This window comes from Impatiens glandulifera, chromosome 5 (assembly GCF_907164915.1).
Source record: "Impatiens glandulifera chromosome 5, dImpGla2.1, whole genome shotgun sequence".
Classification (NCBI taxonomy): Eukaryota; Viridiplantae; Streptophyta; class Magnoliopsida; order Ericales; family Balsaminaceae; genus Impatiens; species Impatiens glandulifera.
In genome coordinates this window covers 48,896,463-48,912,863 of record NC_061866.1, presented here as the reverse complement: position 1 = coordinate 48,912,863, position 16,401 = coordinate 48,896,463, and the positions used below count along the sequence as shown (strand labels likewise).

The 16,401-nt window shown below is 35.8% G+C and overlaps 3 protein-coding genes across 3 annotated transcripts; all 3 read left to right on the top strand.

Moving 5' to 3' along the window:
• Window positions 1-1,338: 1,338 nt before the first annotated feature.
• Window positions 1,339-4,073, top strand: LOC124938628 (reticulon-like protein B8). The gene is made up of 6 exons (XM_047479101.1): window positions 1,339-1,447; window positions 2,154-2,347; window positions 2,441-2,621; window positions 2,706-2,847; window positions 3,011-3,080; window positions 3,651-4,073. The coding sequence occupies exons 2-6, from the start codon at window positions 2,164-2,166 to the stop codon at window positions 3,821-3,823; spliced, it is 750 nt and encodes a 249-aa protein (XP_047335057.1). The 5' UTR covers window positions 1,339-1,447; window positions 2,154-2,163; the 3' UTR covers window positions 3,824-4,073.
• A 5,218-nt stretch (window positions 4,074-9,291) lies between these two features.
• LOC124939583 (DEK domain-containing chromatin-associated protein 4-like) lies at window positions 9,292-10,641 on the top strand. Its single transcript, XM_047480044.1, has 2 exons — window positions 9,292-10,038; window positions 10,393-10,641. Exons 1-2 carry the CDS (start codon window positions 9,292-9,294, stop codon window positions 10,639-10,641), a joined length of 996 nt encoding a protein of 331 aa, XP_047336000.1.
• Window positions 10,642-13,786: 3,145 nt separating this feature from the next.
• On the top strand, window positions 13,787-15,896 carry LOC124939913 (aspartyl protease family protein 2-like). Its single transcript, XM_047480374.1, has one exon. The coding sequence runs from the start codon at window positions 14,063-14,065 to the stop codon at window positions 15,659-15,661; it is 1,599 nt and encodes a 532-aa protein (XP_047336330.1). The 5' UTR covers window positions 13,787-14,062; the 3' UTR covers window positions 15,662-15,896.
• The last annotated feature ends 505 nt before the right edge of the window (window positions 15,897-16,401 follow it).

Here is a 16,401-nt window from a genome sequence, read left to right as displayed (position 1 = left end):
CTTGAAAATCTATATATAAATAAAAACATATTATCCAAATCTATATATAATTTTTTAACCTTTTTTTTTTTATTGTAAGTTGTTTTTTAAGTACCTAGCTATATTATAAATCATCTTTTAACCACCTATGCCAAGAGGCCCGTGATATAGTCCAATATCCACTTGATACAATTACAAAATGTTTATTTCAAAATTATATTATGATATTTAAAAGGTATAAATAAAATATATAATTTAGAACAACTATAAAAATGTATAGAATTTCATTAATATTAAGAAATTTTTCAGTGTTCTTAAGAATTAATTGAGAATTAGTATGACACCACGCAATCATGTTCTCTCGCTTAAACTCAACGATTTTAGATAAAATCAAACACGTGACTTTTTGGTTTCTGCCGATTCTTACCACTTATTACCTTGATGAGATTTATTCATTGTTATTTTATGTATCAAAGTCGTTTCTAATAAATCAATTTAGATGATTTTTGGATTGTCTTTGTTTTTCATATACGATTCTGAGTAGTATTCTTTTACCAGATGCTGGAATTTAATTTTTAAAAAGTTTAACTTTGAATTCCATTAATTTAAACATATAAGTCTTAACCAATAAAATTGAACCAATCAACAATTACAAGTAATATATCAAAAACATTAATCATATTAAAATAAAAGGGAATTTTAAAATAATATAGTAGGCAATTTGCATCTATAGGTAGGTGAGGGGACTATTAGTTATTAAACCTGTCTAATTAATTCATCACTTTAAATATTAAGGAGGAGGGTAAGTGCATTACTTTATTTATTTATTTAAACGCTCGGTTTTTCTTTCCGCGGATTAAGCATCTAGTCTGCAAACTAATTAAACAGGAAAACGAGATTTGACGCTTACAGGACTCGAAGCCAGAACGATATCCACATCTAACAAAATTTGACACTTACAGGACTCGAAGCCAGAACGATATCCACGTCTTTTTGTTACTAGTCTAGATGAGAGAATACTAAAATCATGATATGATTGGATGATTCTTAAGACGGATTCCTCTATACTCATATATTTACAAAATTATTTTGGTTTGTTTTCTTTTAGCTAGCGGCAATGACAAATGAATATTACCGGTCTCCTTAAGATTCTGGGTTTGAGTCTGTCAGACGACAAATTTTAGGGTTTGATTAAATTCTTAAGTGTGTTTGCAGGTCAGGTGCTTAATCCGTTGTTTTTTTTTTTCTTTTTTTTGATACAGTTTGGTAGACATCATTTTCATATAGATGTATAGTGCTATAGGCTATTTAGCTATTATCACTACTGGTTTTTTATATGAAACCAAACAGACTCTTGTTCTAACTCCTAACTGTACTTATATGAAACAATGTATGATTATTCATTCAGTCGGTTCTCATTTCTTTCTCACAAGAAGACTCTTTTTCATTCCATTCGATTCGATTACAGGTATTTTCTTCTTCTTCTCTCTGCTTCCGGTTAGTTCTGTCTGCGGTTAGCTCAAGCTTCTCATTTGCAAAAATCTCAGACTCTTGCGCTAATTTCATTTTCGTTTATCACTGTTTTTCCGATTATTATTTGGCTTTTCTCCCTAAATTTTGATGTAGATTCTCTTGATTGTATGAGTTGTTTATATTTACAACGTATATCGAAGAAATTTAGTTTCCTACTGTTAGGTTATATTTGTGAGGCACTTCTGTTAGATGATTGTTGTAGGATATACCTTGGTTGATTTACTATATTGTCTTTAGGTAAGCTTGTTTGCTTGTCTGTTCAAGACTTCAAGCTTATGTAGGTCAGCATGTGGTTAGATTGCAACATTAAGGTCTATAAATGACTGTCTTTGTAAACTGATATTGAAAGAGCGATTTACCAAGTGATTGATTGATGTTTAGGGTTGATATCATGCTTATTACTTAATATCTTGTCTAAACTTTATGGATTAGATTGGTGGTTTTAAGGTTGGAATCGATTGCTTACATCCATTTGTAAGGTTTAATTGACTGAACTTCTTGATGAGGATAATTTTGGTCTGGTTTAAATAGGTTATTAGTTTGGTGGTTCTGTGAATGGCTGAAAATCCTCATATTTGTTCATAGAGAATGCAAGATTGGCCAGCCGAAGTTGTTAAGTACATGTTCATTTTCATTTGTAGTTAAAGTAAGATGCCCGAGAGAATAACAGCAGAAGGTATTATGGAGAACATCATGGAAAAATTTGCAGACAATGTTCCAAAACACAAATCCGTTTCATTCTTTGATGAAGACAAATCAAGTTCTGTTAGTACCCATCTCAATAAACTGTTTGGACGCCAGAAATCAATGCACAAAATTTTTGGGGGTGGAAAATGTTAGTCATTTCGTGTACTTTTATTTATAATTTAACTGTATCTACTTCTGAAATGTTCTCTTGGTTACATTTTAATATCAGTTTAACTTGCAGCTGCTGATGTGCTTTTGTGGAGGAATAAGAAGATCTCTTTTGGGGTGTTGGCCAGTGCTACAGTAATCTGGATTCTCTTTGAATGGCTAAACTACAATTTTATGTCTCTTGCCTGCTTTGGCTTGGGACTTGGCATGCTTGCACAATTTGTATGGGCAAATGCTTCTGGTTTAATGAGCAGGTAATTTGGTCATAACCTGCTAAATGAAGTTACAATTCTTTGGAATGACATTTTAGGACCAATTGATACATTCTATGGAAGCAGGTCTCGATCTAGTGTTTCTCGTGTTGCTCTACCCGAAGAGCTATTTGTCAATATTGCCAAATCAGTTGGTGCTGAAGTCAACAAGGGTCTTGCATTTCTTCAGGATGTTGCAATCAGAGGAAACACAAAATTGTTTCTTGGTGTATGTCTCTTTATATTATTATTAGCCAATTATATTAAATTTTTCTCACTCTCTTTGGCTTACTCATGCAAGGATCAGGAGTTATATATGTCATTGTATCACTTCCTGCCTAGTCTGAAATATTTGAGTCAAACTTAAATTAGATTTTCTGAAATTACTCCAGGTTGTAGCGAGTTTGTGGATTGCTGCTATTATCAGCAGCTGGTGCAACTTCTTGACTCTCCTGTATATTGGTGAGAAATCTTAACTTTGTAGTAATGCTTTCCTGTTTTTCGCTAGAACGTGGCCTTGTTTGCTTAAGGGTTAATCCAAATCACCCACCCTTTTTCTCGTCAACGATCATTGTGTCAAATCAACTCAAATTCTAAAATACCCATGTTCTTAATACTTTTCCACCTACAATTTTACGAGCAATCTTGTCTTCTCACCTACCAATACCATCCAAAGGGCGTATTGGACAATACACACATAACCCGACCATCTCATAACAAGCTGGTGCATTTATTCATCCATTTCGACATATGACATCATTTCACTAGCATGTTCCTAGAACTAATTAATAGAGGTCTTGATGAAGAAGAAAAATGTTTCCAGCTTAGGTCATAAAACTTTTTTTTTTCTCTGCAGCTATTACTTGTGAACTTGATGTCATAATGTCAAAATTTGTTTAAGAGTGTACAATTACCAAACAACCCATAGGAAAATTATTTGCCTAAATCTGAGTTTCATTTTTCGAGAATATTATTAAGTTTGTGTGGAAATGGAAAAATCTAACATAAGTAAAACTAATGTGGTGTCAAAAGGTTTTGTTGGGGCACATACATTGCCAGTTGTGTACGAGAAGAATGACGATAAGGTGGATGCATTTGTGTACAAAGCATTGGACCAGCTTCGCAATAACTACAAGAAGCTGGATTCCAGTGTTCTTAGTAGAATCCCAAAAGGAAGACAGTTTAAGGGGAAAAAGCTTGAATAGCTCGATACTAACTACTTCTACATAATGTGTATGATCCTCTTGATTGTGTTTGTGTAGTAGAGAAGCTTGGTATCGACATCTCTGACATACTGTTATGTAGAAATATTGCGTGGTAACGATCTTTTCACGCAGTGGAGTTAGACAATTGTACTATGTTTATGATGTCAGCTCAACCTAGAATTTCTTGAGCATTCAAATAATGATGTGTATGATGTAGAGGGATGGTGTTCATTAGGTTATTAAAGGCTGTCAATGTGGATATAACTAAAAACAAACATAACATTGAATAAGGCATACTTAAAAGTCTTTAGGGGCCAACATATTTATGGCAAATAACCCACCCAATGGAATTGACATCTTCAACTTTATGGTCCATTTTATACAAATCTATTTGGAAATTCTTCGGTTGAGAACATTAAGTTGAAACGCAAACTCATTTGAATTCAAATAAAAAAATTGAAAAATTTGACATAAATGGTGTTTTTTAATAAATGAATCCATTTATGATTGGAAATTCCATACTTAGTTGCTATGGTCATGGTCTTGATGTTAAAAGTCATGAGGTTTTAAGACAAGTTTTTGCTTACGTCATAGGTTGAATGCAAGTCATGATTTGATTTTAGTTTTCGCTTTCAGTTGTATAATATTAGAGTAGTGTGATTAATTAAACTTCTATTAAATATATTTATAGTAAATTCATTTTAATTAACCTAACAGTACGTAAAAATAAATAAAATCCTACTAAAGTTGCAAAGTTAAAATTTATCAATAAGAAACTAACGTTACAAAAACGTTACAAAAATAGTCACATTCAAACAAAAAAAAATCTTTAAAAGAGAAAGATTTTCATCTTGTTTGTAACGATTTCTTCTCGGTTTAACCGGAAATAATGTAGAGGTTAGTTGTGTTCATCATTCCGAACACTAATAATCATAATTAAATATATAATATCATAACTATATTTATTTATTCTTCATATTTAATTAAAATTTATATTTTTATAACTAAATATTTTTTTAATAAATTATACTATGTAAAAACAACATATTATATATATATTTAAAAGAAAATTATAAACTGTGTCGAACGATTTTTTTTTTTTTAACTGAACATAACGAAAATGATAATAAAAAAAGAATTTCAAAATCGACGAGGATGGTAAGTCTCCTCCAGTGACAGATCTATGTAGGGGTTTGGGTGGACTAAAGTCCATCCAAACAAAATAAAAATAAAAAAGTTTCAAAATGTTTGTTTATATTTCAAAACACAACTTAATATACTTTAATGTTTGTTTATCTAATTATTAAAAATATGGTAAAACGGGAAATTTGACGAAATGACCTTAAAGATTGGGTTATTTGATCTGTTGGTAATTTGTTATTTTTTTTGCGCTCGTGGTGCTCTATTTTTTTTATACGATTTTGCCCTTGTCGCGAAACGCTAAGTGACTTAGCGTTTCGCTAAATGGATTAGGGGTTTGTATAAATACTCAAATATTTTCATTTCCCTAAATTTCTTTCTCTCTCTTCTCCAATTCTCTCATTCACTTCACGGTGGCCGGCGACGACGGCGGCCGGCGGCGACGACGGCGACGGAGTTTCTCCTTCACTCCATACAAATCTATACAGATCAGATTTACAAGCTCTTCTAACCTAACTAATTCATTTATGTTTATCTATTGCCGATTTCTAACCCTAAATCTATTTTGCATGCAGGTTTCTGATTCTAGGGTTTATGTGCAGGTCTCCGATTCTAACCATTTGAAGGTCGTCGAGGTAGATCTTCATTTCAGATGTGATAAACAGTTATGTTCTTGTTTACATTTTCTTCATTTCAAAAACCTTTTCATATTTCGTTTATGTCCATCATTTTCTCCGTTTTGTTGATTCTTATTTGTTATATGGTTCATATTGGTTCATGTTTGAGCATTTCGTTAGGTTATTATTTGTTATTCGTTCATATTTGCAGAAAATCTCCGTCTGATAAGACCGTATGTGTTTCCGTTTCAGATTTGCTTACCGTTTCGCTACGGACTTACCATTTCGCTACGGACTTACCGTTTCGCTACGGACTTACCGTTTCGCTAAGTAGTACCTCGCGATTCGCTAAGTGTCAAGATTTTTTGTTATTTATAGTTAATCATGAACTTCATTTGACAATGTATCTACATCACTTCATGGTTATGAAGAGAACCTGTGTTAACAAAACAAACCTTCTAATTTTACATTGGAAACATTTAGATTCTTCAGAAAATGTCTTTGAAGAATCTATCATTGACCTCCAGATAAGCAAAGATTGGCTGACTTTGATTTCGTTAGTCGTTAATCTAAAGAAATAAATTTCAAACAATTTTCTCTTATCTGGAGTTCAATGATAGCTTCTTTAAAGACTTTTTCTGAAGAATCTAAATGTTTCCATGTAAAATTATAAGGTTTGTTTTATTAACACATGTTCTTTTCAAAACTATGACTTTGTTGTTGATACCTTGTCAAACGAGATAGATTACCTATGAAACCAATAAAATTTTTTGTACTTGACGATTCGCTAAGTACTACGAGCTCCAGCTAGGAGAATGGTTTGAATTCGATTTCGTTATTAAACAAATATAGTAGCGAAAACGTATTCAAACCATCTTCTCTTAGCTGGAGCTCGTTGACCTCGCGATTCGCTAAGTACCTCCCGATTCGCTAAGTACCTCCCGATTCGCTAAGTGCCTCCCGATTCGCTAAGTGCCTCCCGATTCGCTAAGTGCCTCCTGATTCGCTAAGTGCCTCCCGATTCGCTAAGTGCCTCCCGATTCGCTAAGTACCTCCCGACTCGCTACGGAAGTTGAAGAGACGCGCGTACGCACACGCGCTAGACCTTATATATTCAAAAATTTCAGAACATTTCATTTCAACCGCCCCGACTGTGTCTCTCTAACTCATTTTCTCTTCACTGAATCTTGTCAAGGCCGATCATTTCTTCTTTCTTCTCGTTCGTCATTAAGGTTTGTTCATTCTTCTCCCCGCCTATTATTTTCTGCTTTTTTGTTCATGAGTTTCGGTTTTTGCATGTTAAGTGTAATGTTAAGTGTTTCTGTTCAGTATATTTTTTTGCCATTAGGGTTTCTGTTCAGTGTATTTTTTTGCCATTAGGGTTTCGCTAGGTACCTCCCGATTCGGTAAGTACCTAGCGATTCGCTAAATACCTAGTGGTGGCCGATCATTTTCTGGTTTTTTGTTTATGGATTTTGGTCTTTGCATGTTAAGTTTAGGTGTTTGTTTCAGATTTTTTGTTTAGGGTTTTTGCATGTTAAGTTTTATTGTTTGTTTCTGATTAGTTATGTATGGTTAATGCTGTCTTATGTTCAGTTAACGGTTTCGCTAGGTACCTCTCGATTTGCTAAGTACCTCCCGATTCGCTAAGTACCTAGCGATTCGCTAAGTACCTCCCGATTCGCTAAGTACTTAGCGAATCGGGAGGTACTTAGCGAATCGCTAGGTACCTTCCGATTCGCTAAGTTCTTACGCTGTATGTGTTTGTTCTTACATTTTTGATGATGTTGTTTCCTTTTGTAGATGGCAGAAACAACTGTTACTGAGTTTCCCGGTCGGATTTCGTGGAAAAGTGCCCTCACCCTGAAGAAGATTGTTAATAAGTTCGAGGAAATGGATCTTCTGGAGAGTGTGTACAATACCCAGTTCAGATCATTATTCATAGCCCCCCTCTTGCAGTTCTCAGGAACTATTGTACATCATATGTTGATGAGGAGGTTAAGCTCAAACTCCAAGGAGATAACTTTCATGGTGAATGGGCATAAGCTTGTATTTGGTATGAAGGAGTATGCGTTGGTTACCGGCCTATGTTTCGGCATTTATCCTGAGTTGGACCAAGAAAAATTGCGCTGTTGTCCACCTCTCTCGCTGAAATACTTTAAAGGGAGCATGAGTGTGAAAATGTGCGACTTCGAGAAAGCTTTTTTCAAATGCAAAGACAAGGAAGATGCATTCAAGATGGGGCTGGTATGCCTGATTTGCCAGTACCTATTCACATTTGACCCAAAAAGAGTTATATTTCCAAAAATACTCAACATGGTGGAAGACAAGGACACTTTCCTCCAATATCCATGGGGGAAGGTCACCTTTAGAGCCACCCTCAAGGGTTTAAACAAGAACATGAAACATCTCAGTACCTCATATTTTGACAAGAAGGAGAAGGCTGAAGATCCTTATGCTCCTTTTGCATATAACATCTATGGGTTCGCATTGGCACTTCAAGTGTGGACGTATGAGGTCATCGAAAACTTTATCCCTAAATTCGCCAGAAGGAATCATAATTAATGACCCTCTACGCCCAAGGTTGTTACTCTATCATTCCAACAGGAAAAACACATCGATCGAGGTAAAGACTGCCCTAGAGACCACGGATGTGACTGAGATGGAAGAGTCCTCCATGGAGAAGAGGTTATACAGTGGTGATGTATTTGAGCAAATCGACGAGACAACTGATGATTTTTTTGAGGGATTTACTGATGGGAAGGTAATAAAAGATGATTTTGATGAAGATGAAGATGAAGAAAGTGAACATGAAGAAGTTACTCCGAATCCCCCCAAACCTGCCACGAGGAAGAGAAAGGCTGATGCTACTCTTAAAGAAGCAGCCAACTTGAAGAAGAAGCTTGCTTATGAATTGATTCCGGCCCGCATTCTTACTCCCCCCTCCGCGACCTCAAGTCCTCGGGCTGACACACCTTCTCCTCGGGCTCCAACACCTTCTGTTGGATGTGAATTTAATGAGATGAAGGAGGAGCTGAAAATATAGATGAAAGAGGAGATGAAAAAGCTGAAAACAGAGCTCATCAAAGAGCTAAAAATCACAATCCAACAAACTCAAGAAACTCACCTTGAGTCGTTCAAGAAGATGGTTTTTAATATGTCCAAACAGTTTTTAGATAAATCCAACAAAAGGATGTCCATATTATTAACCAGATTAGATGATATGGAGGAGAATATAAAGAAGAAGAAGAGTAAGAGAAAGGATTCTAAGAAGGCTGTGAAGGTCGAAGAGGAAAAGACTACTGAGGTATGGAGATATTGAATTTTGCACTTTACATTTCATTTCGCAAAGTACATATCTGATCTGACCAGTACCTATTTTGCAGGTTAAGGATTCTAAGAAGGATGTCGAAGTTGAGAAGAGCAAGGTTGAACAGGAGGAGGAGAAGAAAGAGGTATTCTGCGTACTTGTCGTTTCGCTAAGTTAGTACTTGTCGTTTCGCCAAGTACTTGTCGTTTCGCTAAGTTAGTACTTATCGTTTCGCCAAGTAATTGTCGATTCGCTAAGTTAGTACTTGTCGTTTCTCTAAGTTAGTACTTGTCGTTTCGCCAAGTACTTATCGTTTCGCTAAGTTAGTACTTGTCGTTTCGCAAAGTACTTGTCGATTCGCTAAGTTTGTACTGACCAGAATTTTGCCTATTTTGTAGGAGATGATAGTGATGCAGGATACTGTGGGGGATGATGAGAAGGTGAATGATGGGAATGATGGGAATGATGGGAAGAAAGACGATGTAAAGGAGGACAATGAGAAGGTGGAGGACGAACAGAAGGTGGAGAACGATGAGAAGGTGGATGATGATGAGAAGATGGATGAGGCTAAGGTGGAGAACGATGAGAAGGTGGATGATGATGATGAGAAGATGGATGAGGCTAAGGTGGAGAACGATGAGAAGGTGGATGATGATGAGAAGATGGATGAGGCTAAGGTGGAGGACGGTGAGAAAGTGGAGGATGAACGAAAAGAGAACGATGCGAAGGTGGAGGACGTAAAGATGGAGGATGAGGCTAAAGTGGAGGACGGTGAGAAGCTGGATGGTGTGGCTAAGGTGGATGATGTGGAGGTTGATCTGAATCTGAAGGTGAAGGATTTGAAAGTGAAGGTGAAGGATGAGAAGAGTGTGGATGTGAAGGCACAGACAAATGAGGAAATTATGGGAGGAGATGACAATGATGACAATGATGATTTCCAGTTATACAATACTCCTCCTAAAGGAAATTATGGGAGGAGAGTGAGGAAGCCGAAAAAAGATGACTCGTACACCAACCCTTCCTTGTCAAAAATGCCCAAGACAAAGGATCCAATGAAAGTATATCACCTTCAAAAATTTGAAGATGAGCTACTGGATAAAGTAAAGGCGTGGTTGGATGATCCAGAAACCGATAATTTGACAACGGATGTACATACTTGCCAAGCAAAGAAGGATGTGTTTGTTAGAGTTTTAACAAGGTTGACATGACTTGAAGACACTGTAAGTCGTGCAAATCAATTCATTATTCATTAATACTCATCGTTTCGCCAAGTAATTATCGATTCGCCAAGTACTTATTGATTCGCTAAGTACTTATCGATTCGCCAAGTACTTATCGATTCGCCAAGTACTTATCGATTCGCTAAGTACATCTCGTTTCGCCAAGTACTTGTCGATTCGCTAAGTACCTCTCGTTTCGCTAAGTACTCTTCATTTCGCTAAGTACTTAGTCAATGTTGTTTGATATATACTGAATGTATGTTGTATGCTCCCATTGTGCAGGAAATCGATGCATTCTGCCATCTTTTGCGGAAAAGGATTTCCTACTATCCCAAGACATATAAAAATTCACATGTGGCAATTGGGGATTGCTTATTGGTGGACAGGATCAGGCGAGAGCACAAGACTTTTATTAAGGATCCTGCTAACTATCTAGTCGCCGAATTCAAAGACTATTACATGGCATCACCACATAGATATATGCCAGAATGGTCAACAATTGACGATGTCCACATAACCACCAATAATTGACCACCCACCTTGTGCTTAAGAAAACTAGCATCAACACATAATACAGGACGGCAAAAGGATTTGAAACCCCTAATTGAGAGGCCTAAGGACATGAACATATACTTGAAGTGGCCGAGCTCGTCTGTCTGTATGTCGGTTATGGTACCAGGATTACACTTCTCCAACATGTAAAGGTATGATGGCAGTATTCCATAGGAATCCTCTACCGTTCCTCGCACAGCTATTAAAGCATTTTCCCTTGCCCTCCATGCCTTATTATAAGTCAAAAATATCCCATAAGTTGTCTGCATGTCTTCAATTATTTTCTTAGGCAAGTGGTTATGATGATGGTCCATGTACTTGCTCTTCACGCACTGCCCAATAACCATGCTGGTGTTTGCATTTTTTTCTTGGGCCTCGACAAAACTGAGCATGAGTGTTGTTGCTCAAATGTCCGGATCTCAAACATCTCAGAAAACTTACCTTTCACAGCCCGCAAGCTCCACTTGCATGTCTCATTTAAACATTTGAGTTCCCAAAGATTTTTTCTTGACTTCTCCACTTTGAATTCAAAATGATTGGCCATCGCATATTTATATAAAGCAAGTTGAAGTTCTTTTTTATTTTCAAACAACGAACCGACTTCCAATACGGTTTCACTAGTTAATGCCATCGCAAATGTGGGGTCTGGCGGTGATGTGTCTGTCGATGGTGTACTCATTGAAGATCGTCTTGCACTAGATGGTGTACCCATTGATGATCTTCTTGCACTTGTTGGTGTACCATTTGATGCCTTTCTTGCACTAGTTGGTGTACCCAATGATGATCTTCTTGCACTTGGTTGTATAGGTATTGATGCTTTTTCACCACTATTAACATGCAAGTCCTGAGTAAGTGGGATGTGAGGCAAAGAGGTTTCTCCGGCTTCATTTTGACTTTCAACAAAGAATTTCAAGGGTACAACAGGTGGAACAAATTTCTGAGTAAGTTGTGGTGGTAGTATACTTTCTTGAGTTGGGTATGTAAGTAGTGGTATCTTTTCTTTAATAAACGCTGACTTCTCCACTACAGATACACACAATGGTGACACTGTTCGACCCAAAATCAAGCGTGATAGATATGTGTTCAAATCCCCATCATTATCAATAAAAACAGGTTTTGGATTTCTGATATCGGAATATCATACTTCACTTGGAGCACTAAATCGTATGTTGATATCTGGAGATTAAGTCTATCGTAGAGCATATCAAGTAATTCAGCATAACGAGTACTTTGGGGTAGATCAAATGTTTTGATTGAAGATGCATCAAAATACAATATTCCATCAGCATCAAGTTTCCACTCTCCATTATAGAAAACGAAAACTTCAGCTGCAATAAAAAAACATGATTTGATTTAGAGACGGATAATTAATACTTCGCGAATCGCTAGGAACTTAGCGAAACGGGAAGGCCTTCGCGAATCGTTAGGCACTTGGCGAAACGGGAAGGCCTTCGCGAATCGTAAGGCACTTAGCGAAACGGGAAGGCCTTCGCGAATCGCTAGGCACTTAGCGAAACGGGAAGTAAACCCTAATCAATCTCAGAAACCGAACATCAATAAAACATGCTTAAAATAGACGTACCTATTGGAACAGTGCTCGTGCACGTCGTCGAGCTCATAGTGGATTTCGAACGAACCTTCGCCGCCGAGATCTCCGACGAGTTCGCCGCCGCCGCCGCCGGAGTTTAGAGAGAATGAGGAGAAGAGCGGGAAGAGAGAGAAGGAGAATAAAAGAAATGAAAAAAAAAGTACGGAGGTTATATTAAATAGTAAGGGTAATCTGGACATTTCACATATCGTCACTTCGCGAAACGCTAAGTCACTTAGCGTTTCGCGACAAGGGCAAAATCGTCCAAAAAAAATAAAATCACCACGAGCGCAATAAAATTATCAACTTACCATCAGATCAAATAACCTCATCTTTGAGGTTATTTGATCAAATTTCCCGGTAAAACTTATATTCATCTAATAATTTTATTCAAAAAAATTCTCCTATAATTTTAAGCCTACTCTAATTTTTTTTTAAGCCCACGTAAACCCTATTTTCTTGATCCTCTCAATCACTTGTGTTTTTCCTATTGTTAACTAAGTTATATATTATGGTGAAATATTTTCTTAAGTATAAAAAAATAATATCTCAACTATTTGAAAATTAAAAGTCATCACATATAATTTTCTTAAATTTCTTCACCTAATCCTTCCTTTAAATCTTATAATTTACTAACCTCGTTGCTTCAATTAAAATATAACATTCTTAAATTTACCCCCAACTTTATCATAATATATGTGCTAAGATTTTAATTATTAAATCAATTTAAATTTATTTATATTTATAATTTTATAAACATGTAATTTGAATTAATCTGTTTGTTAACATATACATTGAGTCATTAATATTTTAAAAAATATATATATATAAAATTAATTCTTAATAATTTAAATAAAAAGTTATATATAAAATATTAATTTATAAATAATACAAAATAAATTTTAAAAATACAAATCAAATTAACTAAACATTGTCACCCTTAATATATATACTTATACCTACTAATTTAATATTAAATATATATATATATATATCACTAAGTGAAGACTTTGAAGTGAACATTTTGTGGGTGACAAAGTCACAAGACAACCAAACACGGCCTTTGACTCATCCCAATTAAAAATTAATTATAATTTTCTATATTAATTATTTCAATAATCATAAGTTAATTAATTTATAGTTTATAATTTATATATGCACCAAAATAATATATAATATTTGTCGTAATGATGAATGTTATATAAAAAAAACGTGGATAAACTAATATCCCTTTAATTTATGCATTCATTCATTGACCCAATAAGAACCCACCATTAGAGAATCTCCAACACCAATAGTTAAAATAATTCCAATGAATTAATGAAAAATTACTAATGGAATTGAAAAAACATCTCGTTTTATCTCAAAATATTTTTATAACTTTTTGAAAATACATGAAAATTTCAAATAAATATAATTATTGGTGAATATATAAGAAATGGGTTTAAAAGAAAGGAAAGAGAGGACTCATCATCCATGAAACCGCGTGAAGAAGATGATGAAGATGAAGATGGTATTATATATATGATGAAGTCTGACCAATCCAATCCAATTCAACGGGAAACCAATCGATCAAAAACCCAATCTTTGACTTCCCTCTCATCTTCTCTCTCTAGAGATTCAAGCAGACAGCCAGCCACCATTGATGAACATTTTTCCTCTTCTTTGAATATCCCTTTTCTTCAAACCCTTTCCATTTTCTTTATCCCCTTCTCTCGCCTTTTCTTGATTCATCATTAGTTTATTGCTTCTTTCTATTCCTGAATTACGTGAAACTTGCTTCCACTTTTAGCAGGAATTCAGGATCCTCCAATGATTTCCAGGTTCTTGGGCTACCTCGTACTCCTCCTGTTCCTGTTCGCGGCAATGGAATCCGCCGGCGGGACTTACACCCAGAAATCCAACATCTCTCATCTCGCCGGAATCGAATTTCCGGATCATATGAGTTTCAGTGGGGCATCTGTTTCCGACTGCGGCCTCGCAGAATCAAATCCAGAGAAATCTGAATCTAACCCAGATGGAATCAAACAGGCTCCGTCAGTGAAGCTTCAATTGAATCACCGGCGACGGAATCCAGATATGAATCCTAAAGATTCCGTTTTCGAGTCAACTTCTCGAGATTTAGTCAGAATTCAGACACTACACAAAAGGATTGTAGAGAAGAAGAATCAGAACAGTTCATCAAGACAGAAGAAATACAACTCTCCTCCATCGCCGTCCTCTTCGCCGGATTCCTCCAAATCTGAATTTTCCGGCCAGCTGATGGCTACGCTAGAGTCAGGCGTAAGTCTCGGTTCCGGCGAATATTTCATGGATGTTTTCGTGGGTACACCTCCAAAACATTTCTCATTAATTCTAGACACTGGTAGTGATCTAAATTGGATTCAATCTGTTCCTTGTCATGATTGTTTTGAACAAAACGGACCTCATTATAATCCAAACGAATCATCTTCCTTCAAGAACATATCTTGTCATGACCCACGTTGCCGTTTAGTTTCATCCCCTGATCCAGTACAACCCTGTAAAACAGAGAATCAAACATGCCCTTATTACTACTGGTACGGTGATAGTTCAAACACAACCGGCGATTTCGCACTCGAAACCTTCACAGTAAATCTCACAAACCCTGCCGGCGAATCCAAATCAACCCAAGTCAAAAACGTCATGTTCGGCTCCGGCCATTGGAATCGAGGGCTTTTCCACGGCGCCGGTGGATTATTAGGGCTTGGAAGAGGTCCATTATCATTCTCATCTCAACTTCAATCTCTTTACGGCCATTCATTTTCCTACTGTCTAGTTGACCGTAACAGTAATTCAAGTGTCACAAGTAAACTCATATTCGGAGAAGATAAGGATATTCTAAAACACCCACAATTGAATTATACGAAATTCGTGGGTGGAAATGAAAACCCAGTTGAAACATTCTACTACGTTGAAATCAAATCGATAAATGTCGGGGGAGAGACATTGAATATACCGGAAAAGACGTGGGTTTTGTCGGCGGACGGCGGCGGTGGTACGATCGTTGATTCAGGAACGACACTTAGCTATTTTGCAGATCCGGCTTATAGAATTATAAAAGATGCGTTTATAAAGAAGACGAAAGGTGGGTATCCTTTGGTGAATGATTTTCCGATATTGGATCCTTGTTTTAATGTAAGTGGAGTTAAGGAATTGGATCTTCCAAGTTTTGCGATCAATTTTAGCGACGGAGCGGTTTGGAATTTTCCGGTGGAGAATTATTTCGTGAAGTTGGAACCGGAGGAAGTTGTTTGTTTGGCGATTTTGGGGACGACGACTCATTCTTCAATGTCTATAATTGGAAACTATCAACAGCAGAATTTCCATGTTTTGTATGATACTAAGAATTCTAGGTTAGGGTTTGCTCCGACCAGATGCGCCGACGTTTGACCGACCGAAAAAAAAAAACAGTTTTGGTGTAAAAAATGATGGAACTTGGAAGGATGGGAATTTTTTTATTTTATTGATGGTTTACCAAAATGGAGGTAAAATAAAATTCAAAGTATTATCTATTATAAAATTTCATGTATCATTGTTGATAGGATTTTACTAATGAAATGTGATCATTTTTAACATCTTGAAACAATTTTTTTTTTTTTTAATTATGATTTTCAGAGAATTAAAGCAGAATTTTCACATTGTATTATGAGATTATATTTATTTATTCAGCAATATTAAAAAATAAAATAAAATGGGTTGGTTGGAGGCAGTTCATATTGAGTATTGACATAGCAAACTTGGTCAATTGGTCAACAACTACTGCTTTTCAACGTGTTCCCATTATATTTTTTTGTTTTTTTATATATCTTTTTTCGAAAATGACACTAAATTGAATAAACTAAAAAATAAATACATTCTAAAAAGAAAAGAAAAAAAATGGAACCGCACATAGAAACAAATTGACTTAGCCCATGGGCCGATTGGGCTTACCGCTAAGCCGGGCCTGCACTTTATATTTTGTAACGTTTAAAATTATATATTTTCCTTTAATGTGGTATAAATGCTTGTTTAATTCACACTAAATCTTCTAATATGTTTTGCTTTGAGGATGGTCATAAATATTTTTATTGTTTCACAAAATCATATTTATAATTTTCAAAAATTCTTTAATAACAATTTTTTTTATCCAA

Coding starts and splice junctions, on each gene's coding strand:
- LOC124938628 (XM_047479101.1), top strand. CDS start 2,164: ATGCCCGAGAGAATAACAGCAGAAGGTATTATGGAGAACATCATGGAA. Junction 2,622..2,705: donor GCTTCTGGTTTAATGAGCAG/GTAATTTGGTCA, acceptor CTATGGAAGCAG/GTCTCGATCTAGTGTTTCTC. Junction 3,081..3,650: donor CTTGACTCTCCTGTATATTG/GTGAGAAATCTT, acceptor TGGTGTCAAAAG/GTTTTGTTGGGGCACATACA.
- LOC124939583 (XM_047480044.1), top strand. CDS start 9,292: ATGATAGTGATGCAGGATACTGTGGGGGATGATGAGAAGGTGAATGAT. Junction 10,039..10,392: donor CCGATAATTTGACAACGGAT/GTACATACTTGC, acceptor CCCATTGTGCAG/GAAATCGATGCATTCTGCCA.
- LOC124939913 (XM_047480374.1), top strand. CDS start 14,063: ATGATTTCCAGGTTCTTGGGCTACCTCGTACTCCTCCTGTTCCTGTTC.